A 23,441-nucleotide genomic window follows, 5' to 3' on the forward strand; every position below is an offset into this window, starting at 1 on the left:
AAGGGAAATAATTTCCCAGTGATAAAAATGATGACACTTGCAAATAAGTCGCCGCAGAGGAAGCGCCTGAGGTGTCCGGTGTGCCTGTGAGGCAGGTACAGGAAGATTTAGTCAGGGACAGGGGTTCTAAACATAGGAAACCCACCCAGATGGCCCATCACTGCGTCCCACTTGGCACCCCTCCCCTGGCAGGATGTAGGAAAGGCCTAACTCCCAATAACGCAGAAGACAGGGACATAGTGGATATCATCCTCTTCCATATTAACAATGAAATCAAAGCCAGTCTGCCAGTCAGTCTGTCGCCTGACTTGACCTGGCCTTGTGTCCAGATGACAGAGGAAGTGAGCTTTATTTCTTTCGCAATGAGAGAGTGAGAGAGAGAGAGAGAGAGAGAGAGAGAGAGAGAGAGAGAGAGAGAGAGAGAGAGAGAGAGAGAGAGAGAGAGAGAGAGAGAGAGAGAGAGAGAGAGAGAGACATAAAATATAAAGCCTAGGGCTGGCTGACTCCACATCCCAAAGAGCAGGTCTGCTTGATGGCCCGGCTGGCCTCCTGGCTGGCCTCCCACTTGTAGCAGGACATGCAGAGCTATTTCAGAGTACCGCTGCCCTGGTCCTTAGCCAGCCACTGTGACACTGAAATAGCTATTATGTGTCTGTGTTGTCACTTTCATTCTGCAGCTTCATAAACCACCAGATGAATGTGCAGTTCAGCTCCCATATATCATCCGCAAATGGTTCATTTTAAGGTGAATCTATACCCTTAATATCTGATTTCGTTTGAATGCATTCTATTTATTAAAAAATTATAAGATATATCACAACTTACAAAGGAAAACTTTGAAAAGGCAAAACCTCGGAACAAATGAAAATGATATTGTTCTTTAAGACAGAATTGAACAGTCTTTGTTGCAGGCGTAATTATTATATCGCGTTATACTCTGCTAACAACCCCTCTCCCCGGGCTATACAGACAAAAATTGCACATATAACCACGTAGTGAAAACAGTGTGAAGAGAAGACTGGATTTTTTTCCCTATCATATTTGCGTGATATGTGAAAAGCTTGTTTGCATTTTTGAAAAACTCCCACGCTGCATCCTTTATGCTAAAATGAGACTCTCAAAAAGGCTTTATTTGTTTATATAACGTTTCTCTTTTCCTGTTCCTGTCATGTGACTCATCAGAAACAAAACTACAGAGAAGCAAGGAAGCACTAATGGCAACATCTCCTCACTGTCCATGAAAAAGGGAAGTGAGGGAGGCATGAACCTGATGAAGAAAACAGGAAATTTGTTAGCAATGAAAAACAGCAATGCTTTTTGCAGACACGTCAATGTGTCCCGTCTTCTAGCCTAAAGGCGAACAGCATCACTCATCTCCATGATCACCTTTGATGCGCTTATAGCTTCTATCTTTCAGACTGGTAAAAAAAAAGAGGCTTTACATTTTTAACTGGCTTTCAGTAACTTATGGCAGCTAGGCTCCTACCACATTATGTGTTTGATTTATCTATTTTCACAACAGGGCCCCTCTATTGACTAGTTCAGTATTCCTCGACTGTGACAAATGTCATAAGCGGAAGGTGGCTCAGTGAAAGGAAAGGGTGAATGCAGATATGAACGATTGACTTACATATGATTTACATACTTTCTGTAACCAGAGTAATACTACAGTTGATTTCACAGTAATTCCCAGACAATGGATTGGGTTAAATCACCATATTGGTTCAGACGTTGAACTCTGGTGAGATGCTTTCACCTCAAACATTTCACTGATTTTTTTTTCAGTTCGTATGAGATAAATCCCCTCTGTTGAGGTTTCAGTGAAAACATTCAAAAACCCTTGTTTTCAGGAGTTGTCCGCAAGCATGTTGGACAAACAACATTGAGACATAAGTTTTTGTTGTGTGTGGCTTTAAGGGACTAGACATAGGGACAGTTCACCCCAAAATCAAAAATACGTTTTCCTCTTACCTGTAGTGCTATTTATCCATCCAGATCGTTTTGGTGTGAGTTGCCGAGTTTTGGAGATATCAGCTGTGGAGATGTCTGCCTTCACTCGAATACAATGGAACTGGATGGCACTCGGCTTGTGTCGCTCAAAGTACCAAAAAAATGTCATTTAAAAAACTCAACAGCAATGTCTCTTTCCAGAAATCATGACCCAGTTACTCAAGATAATCCATGCATCTTGTTGTGAGCGGTTTCATGTAAGAACTGTTTTCTTAGATCGAACTACACCCACATGAAACTGCCCACAACAACGTCTGCGGATTATCATGAGTAACCGGGTCATGATTTCTGGAAATGTATTTTTTGGCGCTTTGAGCAACACAAGCCGAGACATGTATCCACATGTATTTTTGATTTTGGGGTGAACTGTCACTTTAAAGCCCCAATCTGCAATTCACATACTTGCGGCAGGACACCTCCAACTCCTCCGACTCCTCCAACACCCCCCACCGTCAATTCTCACCCTAACCTTAACCACTCACCTTAACCAAATGTCCACAGCGTCATCAGTTGCCTGGCAGTGAAATAACCAAAGTGGGAGGAGACAGAGGAGTTGGAGGCGTCCTCAATCCGCCGCCAGGCTCTTCTCTGTTGCGACAGTCCGCATTCCCCAAACTTGGTATAGTTGAGTCCACACCGGCCGCATGGTCAGTATGGGAGGGGGTTAAGTCCCCCCTACCACACACACACTGTGCCTACGATATCGGCCTGTCGTAAAGACGTTACAGACAAAGTGTCCTTCATGTGAGCCGACAGCGTGCCATCGTAGACTCCGACCAAATTCTACCAGTGTCCGAAAATTTCCGCCGTCATCGCGTAGTGCGGCAAGGAATACGATAGAAATCACTGCGTGACCAACACGGTTAAAGAAAAAAGTGTAGTGATTGCAATTAACAGAATATGCAGTTATTTTAATATAAGGATTACACTGCTCAGTAGGTTATTCTCTCGTTTTCTGTGTGTGTGTGTGTGTGTGTGTGTGTGTGTGTGTGTGTGTGTGCTCATACGTGTGTGTGTGTGTGCTCATACGTGTGTTGCTGCTGTCTTGGGAGTCGTCATCAATCGTTATCGGCCAGTTTAAAATACGTGTGTGCAGACCGTTTCGTTAAAGATGTCTTGAGATATCACTGTACCGCAAGTTCACTTTGGAGGATTGTCAGCCCGTGTTGTTTCTTCTTTATGAGTTTCTCAAGACCAAAACTGCATCTACGTGTCTGTGAATGTTCGCATTCCATTCAAATCGCAATTGCATCTACGTGGTTTTTCCGCGAGGCCATTTTGAGTATCTGCGCGACCGGGTCGCCATTTTGCCGCGGCCACTTTGACCGTTTGTCGCCCTTCGTATGACGTGTCATTTCACTTCAACTCGCGCAGTGACAAGTGGATTTATTAAAACCTGTTCCCTTTCGCACAGTGTGACGCACACTAGAACGTGCCACACGTGTGGTGTGCGGCTTAAGTCACACGGTATCTTTTCCTATTCTGTTATTTTTAGAATTTTAGTAAACGTGTCGCTTCTGAGTCAACTTTGGATCCGTGAGCGCTGGCCAAAAGACGTTGTCCGGAATAGAGAAAAGGCTGATAAATCACGGCCGTCAGATCGACACTGGGTCTGCATTTGAATAGTGGAGACAACTGAAAGCCTCGAGGATTTTCAGGCGTCTCAACATCATGATGGATTAGAGGATGATCGGCAGCCTACCGGCCGAGTTGGTTCAGCCGTTTGAGCTGCGTGAGTGAGTTCAGGGAGGCCCGGGGTCACTGGCAGCCCACTCCCCAAAGCGTTTACATGATACGTTTCTGCAAATACACAATATCAGTGCCTTTATTGTTTACAGTACAGCACTCGTATTGTTGTGAAACCCCATTTACATGTGCCACTGTTTTGAAATTACGGATTGGGTCTTCAAAGAACAAAATGCATTGGATTAAATGCATTAAATTTAACGCTGTAGAGCTGGAACAGATTTTGCACCTCTTGAACCTTGAAACTCTCCCAGCTGAGGTCATTGACGGGTACATTTTGAAGCCATTTTTCTTCTAAAATTACAGTTAACTGACACATTTTGCAGCCCTGTGATGGACTGGCGGCCTGTCCAGGGTGTCTCCCCGCCTGCCGCCCAATGACTGCTGGGATAGGCTCCAGCATCCCCGCGACCCTGAGAGCAGGATAAGCTGTTTGGATAAGGGATGGATGGATGGATGGATGTTAAAAGAATAAATCCTGCACATATAGTGCCTTTAAGGGAGGCTACATTTGTATCAGGGGAGGGGGCATGTACAGGGCACGTACGGAGGCAGCGCTAGGCTCATGTATCCTCAAACCTCCTTTAGCACTTTCTTTCAGAGAAGACGGCTCTGGGTTTGCAAAGGCTACCCAAGGCATGTTTACAGATTTGCATTGACAGGCTGCCATTTACACCCATTCCTGCCCTGACAGCAAGCTAGGTCTAACAGAGACATCAAAGTATGGCTAGATACACATGTAGTGTTAACTGACATAGTCGTCAACAAAAACTTCAGACTGCTGGCATTCAGTTCATTTATATACATCTGGCGTTCCATCATGACAGAGGCATGCAGCAGCGAGGGACCAGCTGTGTGAAGCAATATGTCTTGTGTATCTAATACAGCCATCTTCGTTTATGTTCCCTGTCACACTGGTATGTCCGAGAATAAGGCTGACAGAACTTATTCATTGCCCCATCTCTCTCGTGATCTAAATTAGATTTTACCTCCCAGAGCAAGTTGTTCATACTTATAATTTCCTCTCATTTATTGTAGTTTGAAGAAAACAACAATATCAAAAGTTTTTTTTTAGGTTTCTAAAAGCTTTATATTTGTTGGAGTAGAGCAACTGGGGTTGGGGCAAGGTGAAGAGAGAGGACTCCCACAGTGGGAATGGGTTTTCACAACAATGAAGAAATCACATTTCTCGAGCTATCCATTGTGTCATGTATTTACAAGGATATTCCCGGTGGGCTGACTCCCTGAGAAGAAACCACTAAATGATTGCCAATGTGTCAGAGTGTTTTGTGTTTGTTAGTTTGTTTTGTTTTATTATTCACAGGGAATACTCTCAGTCAGATTTTAATTATTTCTAACAGTTCAGTGTGCATGTTTTGAGTGCAGAAAAAACTATCCTCTGTGAAAAATTTTGCTCATTTCAAACCACCTTGCACTATGAGGTCAGACTGAATTAAATGGAATACTTTAACAAATTCCCAAGTAGTTGTTAAACATTTGTTTTCAGGTGTTTCCACTGAAAACAGGCTGAAAGATTAGTACACATATCAACAAAAAGCCTTCTTATCAATGAGCCACTGGCTCCTGAGTCTGCTGAGGTAGAACAGGTCATCCGGTAACTGGAGGGTTGCCAGTTCGATCCTCGGCTCCTTACAAAAAATGTCGATGTGTCCCTGAGCAAGTCACCTAAAACCCCAGCTGTACTCGATGAGCTGGCTGTTTGTTACCTTGCACGGTTGACACCACCGTCGGTGTATGAGTGCGTAGGTGCGTGGGTAAATATGTGAGGCATTTATAAAGTGCTATTTTCCGAAGCACTTTGCAATTATAAAGCATATTGGAAAAAAGCGCTATGTGGTAAATGCAGTCCATTTACCATTTAGCAAAAAATCCTCAAAGGGCATTGCATAGCCTCGATCTGTATGTGGGAGAATTTTCCCACATTTAAACTTCTACTTTTGCGTCCTGTATAATCCTAAAATAGCAAAAGGAGTGAAACAATGTTTGAAATAACTTGTATTTTATCCTATTAGATGAAATGGGGAATGTTAGTTCTTGTTGGTTGAAGCAAATCACTTAAAGCCGCAGCTTGTCTCCTCGACATCAGCTGGAACGTATGGGAAACGAGGGGAACCAGTCTTGACTATTTTTCTGGCTCAGTGCCACCCTGCACATTTGTAAGGAAGCAGTTAAGAAGCCTATCACCGTCCATTTATTTTCATCAATGATTTTGGATAGAAAGTGCAAAAAAACAGTGGTGTTCCTACCTTGCAGTTGGAATAAATGGAGGTAATTACTCTTCAAGGAGTGGACAACATACCCTCGGAAAACAACAAAACAAAACATGGTTTACTGGAAATTTAATTGTGAACTAAAGCATGTTGTATGTATGAAGTGGTGTCCTTGGAGTTTGCCACTGTATTTTGGTGAGCTGAGGATTTGGAAGTTGTGGTGTTGCACACAAAGTGATAACAGGCTCCTTTCGCTTGCTTTGCCTGCTCATTGAACCAGCCAACTGCATATTGTGTGTGTGTGTGCCAACTGTACACCAACTCACACTGCAAAGGAGCACTGCTTTGGACCATTGCCTGTAGTAGTGTTGGCCACATCTCGTCTCACATCTTGTTTATTTTAGAAAAAGACAGATTTGGTGCCCTTTCAAGTGCACCGAGTGATAACGTATATAACATTGCAAATGTTGGTGAAAAAACATGCTACGGAGGGTCACAGCATACTGAGCGAACGTGTTTATTATCATGACAAGATAACCTGTCCCCCAAGAAATACTCTCAAAGTGTGTAGTTTTTCTTGGCATCCGCTGCACATAACTGTACATTTGAAAGATTTGCACTTTTAATTACGTTTGACAGAACGCAAACAATTTCTAATGGGTTATATATCTTCTCGGGCCATTTATATAAATAACAGGCTCACAGTGTCTGCTTATATCGGGGCACACCCAGTATAAACTCCATAGTGGTGTGGACACATAATCTTCCATCCATATGGAAGTTATTGACATCTGGCATTCACCAGCTCCATCACTGTGACACACTAGCTCTATGGGGAGAGGAGAGAAGAAATAACAACTGCTGAAGCATCCTAGTAATGGCTTAGAATGGCTTAAAGTCACCTTGTGTAAGGCTTAACACTGGCCCCTGTTCCATTTCTCATCAATCTAAAATATCTGGCTGACAGAGGATGTTAGAGAATGCTTTGGCCTGGAGCCAAATCTGGAGATAGGAGCACATTAACTTACAACTTGCGTTCACTCAGTGGCGTCTCCCTCAGCAATGAGCGGGAACCAATAAGGATGATGAGTGACAGATCCAAAATCGAGACTAGTAAATCTTACACACATTAACCCCACACTCACCCCGGAAATGGACCGTTTGTCAGGAGTATTCGGCTCACAATAGATCAACCTTTATGTCTTGGATCTGTATCAGTTCTGCAAACCTCGGTGTGTGCGGGGGCTATTTAGTCCTCTATTCTGCTTTACACTAGGGGGGCATATTACCATAAATCGGATTATATGCAACAGGTAAAGCCTTCTTTTTATGGAAAATACACACTTATGACAGATTTCCTCCATAAAGATGCTTCCCATGTCATCTGTCTTGGGGCATGCCAATCAGCCATGGCATTTCAGAGAGATTTGCATTTTACGGCCTGTCAGGAGCACATCTGTGAATATGAAAATAAGTGTGCTATCTCATAAGCGATCATGCTGGCATCCGTCATTGAGACTCGGCTAATGCGTTACCGAAGAGCTCAAATCTCACTGCACCTCTCACACACAGAAAATCCCTTTCTCCCACACTAGAGCCTTACCACATGCTGCACATTCCACCAACTCGCCCCTATTTACATCCCTGTTTCCCACGGACAATCCTCACCAAGGCGTTTTTGTTGTAGAATGTGTGTGGACGTAATGTGTTTTCTCTCTGCAATTTCTTGTTGTTCATCTTGCACTACCACCTAGTTACCGTCCTATCATGCTGTGTTATTCATTCATTTTCCACGCCACGTATCCTAATGAGGGTCGCGGGATGCTGTGTCATGTACTGTGCAATTTAGCAAGTTGTCATTATGTATCTGCACCGACGTTGCCTTTTTTATTGAACACAGGAAATGCGATTCCAAAACTGATTCTGATCACAGGTCTCCACTAATTTTATTTTATTCATCTGTTCATTTATTTATCCATTCCATTCATTTTAACTTGTACTGTTATGCTGTTTGATTCAAGTTCACATCCCTTGAAGTTGCTTTGAATTGTACCTTCCATCTGGAGCCACAGGGAAATACTTGGGACAACTTTCCACAGTAAGCAGAGAAGACGCTAAATTCATGAATAATACAAACGTTCAAGGAAAGATGCCAGTGGGAGGTCCAGAGTTAGCCAGCTGGGACCCCGACTTATTTTTTTGCTAATTGGGCTTGAAATCCGCAAGGTAATCCTTCCTTTTGTTCCTTTTGCTCAGTATGTGTAGGAAAATCTGTCATTTCCAAAGTGATGGCTGTTTGGTCTGCTCTAATGAGTATTTCCTTTCTCACTTTTCCCTTGTCCTCACCTTTGGGGGGCCCTGCATTGGGTCCTGTGTATATTTGTGTCCGAGTTCTGCTTATCTAGGTGGGCCCAGGCAGTACAGACATGTGTTTGAGAGTATAGACAACCAGATACACACACTTAACTCACAAGGGCCCTGCTCTCAGTGTCAGAGGACACAGTCTTTTGGTATGTGGCTGCACAGTATTACTATTGAGAGAAAGCATGCTAACTATTGGCCAGAGAAGAGCAGCAATCTATGTTGTGTTGTGTTGTGTCTTGACGTGTCGTGTTGTGTCATGTCGTGTTGTGTCTTGTCATGTTGCATTGTGTTGAGTCTTGCCATGTTGTGTTGTGTCGTGTCATGTTGCATTGTGTTGTGTCGTCGTGTTGTGTGTCATGTCGTGTCGTGTCTTGTGCTGTGTCGTGTCATTTCGTGTTTTGTCTTGAGTTGTGTTTTTTGTGTTGTGTCGTGTCATGTCATGTCATGCCATGTCATGTTTCATTGTGTTGTGTCTTGCCGTGTTGTGGCGTGAATTGTTGTGTTGTGTTGTTTCTTGTCGTGTCGTTTCGTGTTGTGTCTTGTGTTGCATCGTGTGGTTTCTTGTTGTGTTGTGCTGTGTCTTGTCATGTTATCTTGTGTCTTGTGTTGTGTTGTGTCGTGTCTTGTTGTGTCATGTTGTTGTGTCTTGTCTTGTCCTGTTGTGTCATGTCATGTTGTGTCTTGTCGTGTCGTATCGTGTCTTGTCATGTCTTTTTGTGTTGTGTCTTGTGTTGTGGCGTGGCGTGTCATTTTGTGTCGTATCTTGTCTTGTGATGTGTTGTCATGTCGGGTTGTGTTGTGTCGTGTCGTGTCATGTCATGTTGTTTTGTGTCGTGTCGTGTTGTGTTGTATTGGGGATGGGACTGAAGGTGGTGGCAGGTTCACATCTCAGTCAAGACAATGTGTAGGGGAAACCCTGCCTCTCCTCTGGGGAAGAGTTAAAGATCTCTGAAAGAGGAGGCTCATCCAGGCAGGAATGCACTGCTGAGAGCCAAGCTGGGAATTCAAAGACCACCACTAGTCCCTGCTTCAAACCCCAAACCTAGTTTAGTTTAGTAAATGTATTTATATCAGGGACCATGTACAAAATACATTAATCTCAAACAGAGAAACAATGCTTTGTACCATTTAGCTACTAGCTAATTTCCATCTGCAGTCCCTAGGCAGGAGAACAGAAACAATAAAACACAGCCAAGCCTCTCATGTCCACTACAAATGGACCAAAAACCTATTGACACTCACACAGGCACACACACACACACACACGTCATAGAAATAAACACAAAGCCAAGCTGGTAATGATTCAAAGACGACCACTAGTCCCTGCTTCAAACCCCAAACTTGTTTGTTTTCTATTGGTTTTAAGATTATTAGATGTCGCAGCTTGCATTCATGTAGATGAATTGTTGATGCATTTTGTTTGGTTTGAACTGATCCTTATATCAGTCAGCATTGATATTATGGATCGAAAGAGTCAAGCCAGCCTTGGTGGGCTCCTGCCTCTAAAACCTGGTCCTCTGTTATGTCCGACAGAGATGAATGAGGATCGTTGAAATGTGAATTACACTATTATGGAGGCTATACATCTCTTGCTGACATCAAAGATGGTATGGATAAAAAAAGTCCAAGCAGAGCAGCACCAACAATAAAATAAAAGATAAAACGTTGTTTTGGCTCATAGAGTTAAACTTTACGGTTCTTCTATGTAATTATATCTTTTAAACTCCAGACAACTCATGGATTCATCATTCTTCTTAGACTAGCTCCTATGAATTAACGTGCTATTTGGGATCAGGTCCCAAGTGTTAACGCAAACAAAATATTTATCAAAGAGGAACCCTCCTCCATTTTGCTCCCCGGTTGGCAGGATGCATCAGAGGAAAGCCTTGTGTATACGTACATGGAACATAGCTGTCAGGAATACAGAGGTTTGGCCGCGCCTCAGTCTGATGATCTGCTACTGGTGCTATACGGTGGAAGTTTTTTTTGTGTGCCCCCCCCTTTTTTTCCCCCCTGAATTGTACTTGGCCAATTACCCAACTCTTCCGAGCTGTCCCGGTCGCTGCTCCACCCCCTGTGCCAGTCCGGGGAGGGCTGCAGGCTACCACATGCTTCCTCCAATACATGTGGAGTCACCAGCCGCTTCTTTTCACCTGACAGTGAGGAGTTTCGCCAGGGGGACAGGTGCCCCGACCGACCAGAGGAGGCACTAGTGCAGTGACCAGGACACATCCACATCCAGCTTCCCACCCCGCAGACATGGCCAATTTTGTCTGTAGGGATGGACGCCTGACCAAGCCGGCGATCCCCGTGTTGGTAGGCAATGGAATAGATCGCCATGCTACCCGGACGCCCCTAGGTGGAAGATGCTTTTTTTTTCATGTACTTATATGTGTGCAAGTACCTCTGAATCACAGTCACTTAGCTGTCTAAAAGGTCAAATTGAAACCTAAATGTGTTTGTGTGTGTGTGTGTGTGTGTGTGTGTGTGTGTGTGTGTGTGTGTGTGTGTGTGTGTGTGTGTGTGTGTGTGCCTGAATGACAACGTACATGTCTGCATGTGCCCCTTTCAAGAAGGGGATGTTCAGAGCAAGATATGTGCTTTGTGTCAGTCAAGGTACTGCCTTACATTGTGCATATAATATTGAGTTCATTCATCATTTATGTGCCAAACTGCTGTTTGCGAGTGCCGTGTTTACTCATTCAAGCTTTTCAAATTCCCATGGGATTGCTTTTACTATTTATCATCGGAAAAAAATGCTCCTGCTATAATCAGTCTGTTGGAAAAGCACCAATTTTATGGTGCGTTAGTTATTCCACGTACATCAGTTATTCTAAAACAAACACTGAGACAGTTTGGAGAAATGGCCATCGTTTGCTTTTTGTAAATACTGCAAACACCGTTCCCTTGAACGCCATCCCGGTCCGGGTTCCCTCGCTTTCCTATTGCTGTGTGTGTTTTCACCCCTAATGATATCCAGGTGGGGCATAAGTCACAGTGACACTTTTACACATGATCAACTGTAGGTGTGGAAACTGAATGGGAGCTAATAGCACCCTGAGGGTACCTCAGGATGGTAATGACATTCTAGACTGGCCACATTAACCAAAGAGCGTGTCAATGAAGTGAATGCGTTGGGAATGAGTCAGGGGCCGATGGTCTCCATGGCCATTTCAGAGACGAAAGTGTCGCGTTTTGCACAGGATTGCCTTACGTGTGGGCCATGATGCGTCTGCCTGGGTGTTTCTGAAGAGTCCTGGGCGTGGGTGCTTTTCCTGCAGATTGCCTTACAGCTTGTAAATGTAATGAAGAACATGCTATCAGAGCTGCTGTCGTGTTAGATTCCAGACTTCTGAGGTGGTGTGGGATTTTGACAGACTGCGAGGGGTGCCGTCAAAACCGTTGGGTCCTATCTGACCTCAATTATGTTTTTTTTTTTTTTTTTTTTCACGGATATGATGCAGCTGCTCTTTTCGCTCCCTCAGGTCTGGTGATTTGCTTTTCTATGACTCCACCCACCCTTGACAGTCCCAAAGACCAACTAGTGATTCCAGTCCACGAAACACTGACCATTACATGCAGGTAAGTACAGTGGGCAGCAGTCGTGAAGGACGAGCTGTATGTGACCACACTTCTGGAGATGCCACACCACATCCAGGACTTGCATTGCTGCAGTACAGCAATTGTTAGTCTGTCCACAGCACATTACAGGGATTTGCCGTTGTAGGAGCAACTCTTACTGCTCCACTGCCCACCCACCGATACACACACACACACACACACAAACTCACGCACACCTGTCGGACAAAACACCACGCATGCAATTCTCTCTTACAGTCAGAAAAAAACCCCCAAAACAAAACAGAAAAATAGTATCGGTAAAACTTAGCCAAACTATCGTTTTAACACATGAGCTATAAAATATGGAACCATTTAAAAATCTGCCCTTATCCTTATGAAATCTCAGCTATGCTTTTTGCTGCCAAGACTCTACTCTATTAATATTTTTTTTCCTTCAGTAGCAAGAATTATGTCTTTGGAAAGTGGCTGATATTTTTGGCCATGTCTGAGTGTGATTTTTAAATAGTTGTTGGCATGTAAACCTCACATGGCAAGTGCTCCTGAGAAAACCACTGTTCAAGAGGAAATCAGTTTCATTTTAGCCCATTTAGTATTTACAATTTGAAATCTGATAGTTAGGCGCTATTCATGGAGGTATTAAAAAAACCCTACATCATTGCCCCATCCATTACTTTTGGGATAGTCCATTTCAATCATTATATCTCGGCACCGTCTGCAAATGTGGACATTGGTAGATGGCAGAAACATTTGGTGAAAGCATAGCTATCATTTTACAGACTGCCGTAATGACTCTACTTAATCTCATTCATAACGTCCCCCAGTAAAATTTACTTACCATAACTGAATTTCTTTCACAAAGCACGATAGCGGTGTGGATGCAGAGGGAAATTTAGATAAACACTCACATGCACATGTTTGCAAACACACTGAAACGCGCACGCGCGCACACGCACACACACACACACACACACAGACACACACACACACACACACACACACACATGCATGCATGCATAACTTCGACCTGGTACCTTGCCTCGTTGTGAGAGTTGTCCCATTATCTTTGACATTTCATCCTCTCAGGGGCCAGCGCACCCTGGCCTGGGCCTCGCCTGATCAACCTCTGGTGGGACAGGAGCTAACCGATCGTCAGGCCCAGCTACGGCCCACCAGCCCCCCTGGACAGAGGTCTGCCATAGTGAGGGAGTGCCAGGGGGTGCCTGGCAAACCTTACTGCAAGAGACTAGTTGTTAGCTGGGCACAAGGCAATGACACTGGCTACTACCGCTGCTACTACAGGGATGTCAAGGCGGTCATCGATGGCACCACTGCCACCAGCATCTATGTGTTCATTAGGGGTGAGTCAGACAGATAGACAGACACACAATGCACACACCAATGCACTTGCACAAACACTATCCGGCATGTACACACACTGCGCCAGTAGATTGAACATGTTTATCATGCCAGCTCCTTGCAAAAAAGTTTTTCAACCTTTTTCTCATTCAGTGGTAATGGTCAGAGCATAATATACATCTGTTAAGAAAGTGATGTCCTGGGCATACAGGTAGCATAGCGGTCTGTTCCGTTGCCTACCAACACGGGGATCGCTGGTTCGAATCCCCTTGTTGCCTCCAGCTTGGTCGGGCGTCCCTACAGACACAATTGGCCATGTCTGCGAGTGGGAAGCCGGATGTGGGTGTGTGTCCTGGTCACTGCACTAGCGCCTCCTCTGGTCAGTCGGGGCGCATGTTCGGGGAGGAGGGGGAACTGGGTGGAACAACGTGACCCTCCCATGCGCTACCTCCCCCCGGTGAAAGTCGTCACTGCCAGGTGAAAAGAAGCGACTGGCGACACCACATGTATTGGGGGAGGCATGGGGTAGTCTGCAGCCCTCCCTGGGTCGGCAGAGGGGGTGGAGCAGCGACCGGGACGACTCGGAAGAGTGGGGCAACTGGCTGAGTACGATGTAGGAGAAAAAAAGGGGGAAAATCCCCCCCCCCCAAAAAAAGTGATGTCCTCTCTTCTTGTGTGTGTGTGTGTGTGTGTGTGTGTGACATAGTTTTCTTTTTTTTTTTGACTCCAGAATTCGATATGACTTGGGAGTATACAACATATGGGATCGTGGTGCTTAGTCTGGACTACTGCTGTCACCAACCAGAACGTGTTTCATCTCTCACTTTTATTTGCCCTCGACCTGGTCCACCGCTTTGACGCTTGCATGTGGGGTAGCTGTCTCTAATTTCTCTTTTCCTTGGGAAGTTCACAAGAAAATCACAGACGTTGGACTGAAATAGATCTCCTGTTTAAAAAAAAAACAAAAAACTTCGATATCAAAGTGCCCCCTACATTATTAGGGTTTAAAGTTGTTGATTCGGCCTCAGTCACCCCCTGAGAGTTGGCAGGCGTCTTGTTTTGAAAATAAGAGATGCAAGGAATCTGATAAAAATGGGTAACGAGCCGCCCTATTCTCTTCCCTAATTAATGGAAGGATAGCGTATTCACCTCCAAACCTGCAAATATTACGCGGCATTTATTCCCATTCATCTGTTGCCCGTCATAGAAAGCCTTTCATGTGGTTTCACTGTCAGATCAGATGAGAGTTTCACAATGGAAGGGGATGTGCCACTAATTCTCTCCTCAAGACCACCGGCTGCCGGTACAGTAACAGGATTCAGAGCGCGAAAGCCGAAGTCTCCTTGTCTGTATTCATTCAGAGCAAAACAGCTTTTCTGCCTCTGTTTACAGAAGATTGATTGTGATGCTTGCCTCAAGGGTTATGTCTGTTTCTCCCCCTGCCTGTAGGGGAGAGCGGGCAGAATTGGAAAGGGGGTGGGGGCAGGCGAGGGTAGCAGAGACAGATGATTGTCATGTAGGGGAATCCTGCTGACCAGTTCACTCATGTGAAGCATCTGTTTATCCCGTCTGACAAGGTGCCAAAACAGTTTCCACAGATCTAACCAGGGGGCCGATCAGACGCAGCTGAAATCACAGGCCTGAACTTACAGCAGAATGAAAAGGGACATGTGGCTTCGGTTAGGCGGGCAGGCCTCGTCCCTTTGCACCCTCTGTGCTGTACGTTGTCATTCAGGCACACACACACACACACACACACACACACACACTCCAGCCCACTCGTGCTCTACACCCATGGAAGAATACTTGCCCAGCCATCTACACACAAACATACCCAGACACATATGCACATATGCCCACACACACACACACACACACACACACACACACACACACACACACACACACACAAACACAAACCCAGGCTCAGACTCATCGCCTCCCTCCCCTTTCCAAAATCCACATGCTCCAGGGAGCCACCGCCTTTGGTAGGGGATATCTCATCTTCCAAAAGCAATTCCAGTCTTATACCTGTGGTGAATTATTGTGAAGTACTTCAACTGTGAGGATTTTTTTGTTGTTTTTTTTTGCATCTGTGTATTTTGACCACTGTAACACAGAAACATAAGCCTCTCAGCAGGACCCGTGGTTTGGGCTTCCAGCAACTTGAAGTGATTGCTTTGAGTGCTGTGGAAAAAAACAAAGCTTGTGAATATAAGGATAATAAATGGCTTAGTGGTGAAAAAACCAGCCAAGCAAGTAATACTCTTGTAACATCTTTTCTATCGTGTAGAAGCCTCTGTACTGAGAGAAAAGCCCATCAGATTAACTGTTTTCTAAAAGCCCGTCCCTTGCGGTGGGAATATAAGGCTTGTGCAGCAGTAGAAACCTCCCAGGCGAGATGTGATAATATGCAGGTAATATGCAGGTGGCATTATTGCGCTGATGTCTGCCAAGGTGCGAGCTGACAATAAAGAGGAGAGCATCACTAACCGACATCCCCGGATGAGAGCTAACACTATTTAGAGGTAGATTAGACAACCCTGGGCTCTGCATTGTTGCTTAGTCACACGTTTAGTAGGTACAAATGTGCCATGACAGACCCGGTGGGCTCTGAGGATTCTGTCAGGTTGTAATCGTGATAAACTCTCTCCACAGCACATCTTTGGGGTCATTACCAGGCCCTGACATACACGTATCTGTCAGACCGCCCAGATAATAGCTATCGTTATCCCAGCTTGTAAAGGGATTGCTCTGTAATAGTACTGTGTTTCTTCCTCTTTCAGACCCTGGACAGCCTTTCCTCAGGAGAAACGGTCACAGCGATGGCAGTGGTAATGGGCTGGAAACCATTTTCGTCACAAGTTTCTTGACCCATATATTGGTGCCATGCCTGGTCACTGTCCCCGATCTCAACGTCACTCTCCATGCGGTTTGTATTACACATGGGTTTTGCACATTCTCCAATTTCTTGAATGTTATTGAAGAACTACCACACACTGGTTAACTTTGGGGTTTCGGGCATCCGGGTGGCGTGGCGGTCTATTCTGTTGCCTACCAACACGGGGACCGCAGGTTCGAATCCCCATATTACCTCCGGCTTGGTTGGGTGTCCGTCCCTGGAGACACAATTGGCCGTGTCTGTGGGTGGGAAGTCGGATGTGGGTATTGTGTCCTGGTCGCTGCACTAGCGCCTCCTCTGGTCGGTCGGGGCGCCTGTTCAGGGGGGAGGGGGAACTGGGGGGAATAGCGTGATCCTCCCATGCGCTATGTCCCCCTTGTGAAACTCCTCACTGTCAGGTGAAAAGAAGCGGCTTGCGACTCCACATGTATTAGAGGAGGCATGTGGTAGTCTGCAGCCCTCCCCGGATCGGCAGAGGGGGTGGAGCAGCGACCGGGACCACTCGGAGAGCGGTCTGATTGGCCAGGTACAACTGGGGAGAAAAAGGGGGGAAAAACCAAAACTTCGGGGTTTCAGCCCAACCAGTAATTTTGGGTGATTTCGATTTGTGCGCATACAGTGTCTGTATTTTTCTCTGTGTGAGTTTGTAATGTGTTTGTTCACACCTGTGTGTGTATGTGTGTGTGTGTGTGTGTGTGTGTGTGTGTACCTTAGTATCCCACTCTTTTAGAAAATCACGATGGCTTGATATGGGACAACAAGCGGGGCTGGTCCATTCCCAGACATGTCTTCGACCGCATGCCGATGGTCATCAGCTTCATGTGTTCGGCCATGCTGGGAGACAAAGAGTACCAGTCCACCCACTACCTGATCCACAACATAGGTAAAAAGACAAAGCTAACGTCCATTGTACACTAAAGGGTAATTGGAGTCGATCCCCCTGTGGTTTTCTGAGATGCAGCGAGGGAGACCAGCAGCGTACCAATCAACCTTTAGCTCGGCAAGCACAGGAAGCGCAGTGTCCTCCGTACAGATATTCAGATTAGACTGGAAGCTATATTCTCGGTGACAATGCAATTAGCTTGGAAAGCAAAGACGGTGTGCGGCGCGCCTTATTGTCACCATAGCTCTACATGTCACGCCTTAATTGTTGGGATTTGTGGGGTTTTGTCTCGTCGATTTCCTTGGCAAGCTGTCGCTTGTCATTGCAGCCTGCCGTTGTCAGGGTGGAACTGACGGACAGGTAGAGAAGGAAGGGAAGGATAGCAGAACGTTTTGAAACATGCGAGATGAAGACCCAAAACATGGTGCCAAAGTCCTCTTTCGATTTTGCAAGAACTCGCTGAGCCCTGCAGGGCCTTTGTTATGTTGTATGAGATCATTCATCACTTACTTTGGATGTGAAGCGATCTTGTACCCCCCTGGTGCCGGCCAAAAACAACAGTCCCGTCACTCAGAGGAGAAACTGAGAGTGAGCCCTCCATGGCTATCACTCTGAACATAAATGGAGCGCTTAAACAAACAGCATTTACACTCTGCTTCACCCTCAACAAAGCTTGAACCTCGAACAAACTTTTTTTTTTTTAATGCTCTCCAACTTTTCATCTGGCTGCGGAGAGTAGTGGCGCAAATTACACAAGCAGGAACCCTTGGCTGTATGCCATCTAAATCATTTCCACTGATGTAGTTCACAAATAAATGGAAACGAGCAGGTAACCACGTAATGGCTGCTTATGAAACACAGCCCCCTTAGAGGAGGATAGCTGTTCATGTCCAGAGGATGATTGTTGCTTCCTCTTCCCCGCAAGGAAGGAAAAACCACTGACTGTGTCATCGTGACCCCCCACCCCCACCCCGCCCTCACTCTGTGGGGAGGTGTGTTCTCCCCCACTTTGTAACACTCTCCCTCTCTCTCTCTCTCTCTCTCTCTCTCTCTCTCTCTCTCTCTCTCTCTCTCTCTCTCTCTCTCTCTCTCTCTCTCTCTCTCTCTCTCTCTCTCTCTCTCTGTCTTTCTCCCCCTCCTCCCTCTTCTTTTCCCCTGACAGGAAGTCAGATTTATGATGTCAAGCTGTTTCCTGAAGACCCAGTTGAGCTGATAGTGGGGGAGGCACTCACCCTAAACTGCACAGCATCCGTTGAGTTCAACGCAGGCGTGGACATTAAGTGGTCTTACCCTGGCAAACAGGTATAATGCATATTCCACAGAAAATACTTCTCATAACAACTGTTTGGTATGTATAAAATATGTCGGACCAGTGGGGGTGTCCGGGTGGTGTGGCGGGCTATTCCGTTGCTTACCAACACGGGGATCGCCGTTCGAATCCCCGTGTTACCTCCAGCTTGGTTGGGCGTCCCTACAGACACAATTGGCTCTCGTCTGCAGGTGGGAAGCCGGATGTGGGTATGTGTGCTGGTCGCCGCACTAGCGCCCCCTCTGGTCAGTCGGGGCGCCTGTTTGGGGGTGGGGCAGGGGGGAATAACGTGATCCTCCCACGCACTACGTCCCCCTGGTGAAACTGCTCACTATCAGGTGAAAAGAAACGGCTGGCGACTCCACATGAATCGGAGGAGACATGTGGTAGTCTGCAGCCCTCCCCGGATCAGCAGAGGGGGTGGAGCAGTGACCAGGATGGCTTTGAAGAGTGGGGTAATTGGCTGGATACAATTGGGGGGGGAAGTCCCCCCCCCAAAAAAAAGATGTCAGACCAGTGACGTGGACTTTCCGACGGCGTTCACACTCCATCTGTCCCCCCCAACAGACAAACAGGTTGGTGAACATTCATCACCATCGTGAAGCTTTGTCCCGTGCCACAGAGGCTGTTAGCATCTTGACCATCCCTAGCGCCAGTGTCAACGACACAGGACCGTACATCTGCACCGTCACCATCATGGAGACAACACAGCCCCTTGAAACTCAGGTCATAGTTCATGGTGAGCACTTGCAGCTGTGGGTAAATCTAAACAAACAGTACAGCAGTTCTCCCTAACAGAAGGTCGTTCTATTTCACGAACACTACCTGCTAATGTTCATCATGTTGTGTAGTGTGCAGTGGTAAAAAATAAAACGATTTGAAGTCATGTCAGGTCAGATGGCCTCTTGTAAACCGGTACATTCTCATTTCAGAGAAGCCATTTATAAGCCTAGACTACAGATACGGACCAGTGGTTGAGGTAATTGCTGGCCAGAAATCTTTCAAACTGCAAGTGAAAGTGTCTGCCTACCCTGCACCAGAAACACAATGGTAAGAAGAAAGCATCTCGTATTATATTGGCGCCTTTTCAACAGTATAAGGGCTGCTGCATGCATCAAACGAAGTGCTGAGGATTATTTCCACTATATCCAGTTTGTGATTGTGTATGCTATTATACAAAATCGGACATGGATAATATGTCTGCAATTCAAGTTTTCATCTGAAATGAGTGACAAGTCTGTATTGATGGGATGGAAGACAGATGATCAACAAGCTGAATTCCGTCTCAAAAAGGGCGAGGGACTTGTACACTTCAACAGGAGATTATTTTGTGCAAGAAGCTGTACTCTGAGTGTGTGTGTGTGTGTGTGTTTGCATGTTTGTGTGCTGTATCCAGGTATAAAGAGGGAAAGCCGATAACCCAGCGTCCAGAGTTCCGGATAAAAAGGATGAGGGTGCACCTCAACCATGCTCTTGAGATCAAGGATGTGTGTCAGGACGATTCTGGGCACTACTCTGTAGTACTGAAGAACAGTGCCGCTGCGCTTGAGAAGCGGCTCAACATCACCCTTGTTGTCAATGGTAACCATACTCAAGATATGTACCTTCCCCAGTGAACAGTGCAGCACTGTCCTGCCCTCATTCTGCCAGAAGATTTACCCCCCCCCACCTTTCCCCCCATCAAAGAAAAAAGAGCCATGTTAGCATTACAATTAAAATCCTTACAGCAAATCCCTGGAGATTCAACACATCTTGTTCCAGTCTTGGAAAGGTATAGAATAAAGTCAGCTAGTTTCACTTAGTTTAAACACAAGTGCATGGGATTTCCATCCATCCCCTAAAACAAGGAGTCGTCCCATAATTGGAAAGTAAAAAACGTGTTCCCTATTGAACTGAGATTGGATGTATTTTGCGTTACGTTGTTGAGAATCAGTTTTGTGGAGGTGTGTCAGAGAGAATTGATATGGGTTAGATTATTAAAACCGTGTGTGATTATGGACAAATTGCATGAGATGGAAGAAACGCCCCCCCTTCTCTTATACTCATCATCTTGTCTGTGATGCAATGTCCCGCCACCCCAAATCAGAGGATGCACCTTTCTCTCTTTATTTTATGCTATTGTATAGTCAAACTGCAGTCATAGTACGCTAGGGATTGTATGGCCATGAAAAACCTGGAAAAGTCAGTGAATTTGAAAATACAGTTTCCTGGCACTGGAAAAGTTGTGGAAAATTACAATTTTTGAAAAGTTTGGAAAAGTCAGTATTTGAAATATAGACTACTTTTCACATCATATATAATATGATGTGTTCTTTTGGTCATGGAAATTAAGCTAAAGGTTATGGAGAAGTCATGGAAAAATTGGAAAAAGTTGGCAAAAAACTGTAAGAACTCTGGTAGGCCTACAGCTCATTTACTAAGAAAAGTAAATGTGCCTCACATTAAGGTCATCAGTAAATAAATGAGAATACATATAAGAAACAAAACCATTCCCCCCTCTCCCTCCCCAATTCCGTATTTTCCTTTGTGGAACTGTACTGGAACTTTGTTATGAGTCGTTGACCCAAAAATCCCAGCTCCAATATTTGGAGTCTGCTGGATGACTCATCCTCTCTACTCTGCTCTTCCCCAGTTCCCCCCCAGATCCACGAGAAGGAGGTAGCAGAACCGTCCAACCCTTATCCCAGCGGCAGCAGCCAGATGCTAACGTGCACCTCCTACGGACACCCTGCTCCCAACATCAGCTGGCACTGGAGGGCCTGGGGCCCATGTGTCCCAAATAGCCCTCGAAGAAACATGTAAGGAGACCTTCCCTCCCATAAAATTGTGTAGACACACACACACACACACACACACACACACACACACACACACACACACACACACACACACACACACACACACACACACACACACACACACACACACACACACACACACTTCACAAGAATTTTTGCAAGCCCTGCCTAGTGAGAGGTAGGAAGCGTTTGATCCATCATGAGATATATAACAGGGCAGAAAAGAGGAGAGGAGTGGGATGCAGAGTTTGATGGTGAATGTGTGGCCCGAGCAACAGAAAAAGTGCAGTGTTATTTTGGTATGATATCTCCTGCAATAGAGAAAAACCTACCAGATAAAACAGCCCAGGCATGCAAGGAGAAATGATAAAAGCATGTGTGCAGAGATCACATTTGAATACACAGACACATCCACAATAAGAATCTTTGGCTGTGTGTGCGAAATTTACAGTAAAGGATTTGCATACAAAAAGTTAATCGTTAAAACATGGTAAAATTTAAAATTTGTTGAGAAATGATACCCTTTTCCTCCCTACTGCATGAGTATTGGTAGTTGTGCAAGACATTTTACATTTAAAAGTTTGGACAGGCATAGACTTGGACTCCATGTTTATTTAAGATTACACTTTATAATTATTGCCTTTAAAGCTGCTTTCATGATAACCATTCATGCAGTAATATTGTAACATTATACTCGATAGTTTGCAGCTGATCAACTATTGGCCAGCTCTCATCTGTAGTAATGTCCCTTTCACACACATACGCAGGCCAATACACAGACACAGCACATCACAACACTATGTACCCTGTATCCACACAAGCACACACACACACACACGCAAATTGATTGTGTTGCATTGCCTTGAGCATTTTAAACCTTACTTCAGCTATAGTGAACTTCATGGCATAATGTAATGGACTCTCTAGAGGTCCATATGTATTTCATAGCTATTTTCTATTCCCTATTTCTTTAAGGCTCGGTGTTGCAATCTAGTCTGTGGAATGTAAAATCGAATATCTTTGGCATCTTCCTCTAAGGCTTAATTTTAGAAGTCATTACAGTTTTCTTGCCCTCCCCATGTGAGCACTCAGCATTAACACAGTCAGTGGACAGAAAGGTAGTATAGTGAATGTGGAGTTCTTCTTTCGCACGATGGACACAGGTCCAAACCCTCATGTCGCTCTCTTAACACCCTGCTGCTCAATCCCTCCACAGGGGACACTGCTAATGACATTGATTATCCATTTGTCGGTTCTAAAAAGTAAAGTGAATAAATAAAGGAATAAATGGATTATCTCTGCTACAAAATCAAAGTCCTCTGCTGACGTTTGACCCAATCTTGCTGGCATCATTCACAATTCAATCTGAGGAATGATTTTCAGCCGAGTTCATATTTTTTATGAAGCCCAGTTCACACTAAAATCATCTCCATGTGCTTTTACAAAATAAGTCAAGTCAATTTTATTTGTATAGCCCAATATCACAAATTACAAATTGGCCTCAGTGGGCTGTGAGGCCCACTGAGGCAAAATAACAAAAAACAAATATGTAAAGCAGGGTGGCACAGTGGTTAGTGCGGTTGCCTCGCAGCAAGAAGGTCCTGGGTTCGAGCACCGGGGTAGTCCAATCTTGGGGATTGTCCCGGGTCGTCCTCTGTGTGGAGTTTGCATGTTCTCCCCTTGTCTGCGTGGGTTTCCTCCGGGTGCTCCGGTTTCCGCCCACAGTCCAAAGACATGTAGGTCAGGTGAATCGGCCATACTAAATTGTCCCTAGGTGTGAATGTGTGTGTGTGTCACCCTGTGATGGACTGGCAGCCTGTCCAGGGTGTCTCCCTGCCTGCCGCCCAATGACTGCTGGGACCGGCGCCAGCATCCCTGCGACCCCTGAGTAAGATAAGTGGTTCGGATAATGGATGGATGGATGATAAAGCAGATAATACTGTAAGACTCATATGACCATTAAATAGACATTCAGCAACAGATGAAAGACAAACATTTGTGCAGTCGCAAAAGAATTACTGAATAAAGAGGTTTTCACTTTACTATTAAAAGAGTTTAACCTCTGGGAAGACCTCAGATGGCAGCGGCTGGTGGTCTTTTCCATATCTAGGGAGCATTACGGCTGAAGGCAATTTAACCAGCTAGTGTCCGATGACCTGAGAGGTCTAACTGACCTGTAGATAGTGAGCACATCATTGATGTACTTCACTGCCAGGCTGTTGACTCATAAATCATATGTTAATTTTTGATAATTGTTCTT

General features: G+C 45.3%; 1 protein-coding gene across 1 annotated transcript in view; it reads left to right on the plus strand.

Annotated features, from left to right (window-relative positions):
- Window positions 1–23,441, plus strand: part of flt4 (fms related receptor tyrosine kinase 4) — a 55,569-nt gene that overhangs the window by 5,839 nt on the left and 26,289 nt on the right. Inside the window, exons 2-10 of the mRNA XM_056282596.1 lie at window positions 11,837–11,933; window positions 13,017–13,291; window positions 16,076–16,221; window positions 16,906–17,074; window positions 18,237–18,376; window positions 18,951–19,122; window positions 19,316–19,433; window positions 19,780–19,964; window positions 21,016–21,181. Of these exons, the coding sequence (XP_056138571.1) occupies window positions 11,837–11,933; window positions 13,017–13,291; window positions 16,076–16,221; window positions 16,906–17,074; window positions 18,237–18,376; window positions 18,951–19,122; window positions 19,316–19,433; window positions 19,780–19,964; window positions 21,016–21,181 (1,468 nt within the window). The remainder of the gene's footprint in view (window positions 1–11,836; window positions 11,934–13,016; window positions 13,292–16,075; window positions 16,222–16,905; window positions 17,075–18,236; window positions 18,377–18,950; window positions 19,123–19,315; window positions 19,434–19,779; window positions 19,965–21,015; window positions 21,182–23,441) is intronic.

This window comes from Lampris incognitus, chromosome 1, assembly GCF_029633865.1.
Source record: "Lampris incognitus isolate fLamInc1 chromosome 1, fLamInc1.hap2, whole genome shotgun sequence".
Classification (NCBI taxonomy): domain Eukaryota; kingdom Metazoa; phylum Chordata; class Actinopteri; order Lampriformes; family Lampridae; genus Lampris; species Lampris incognitus.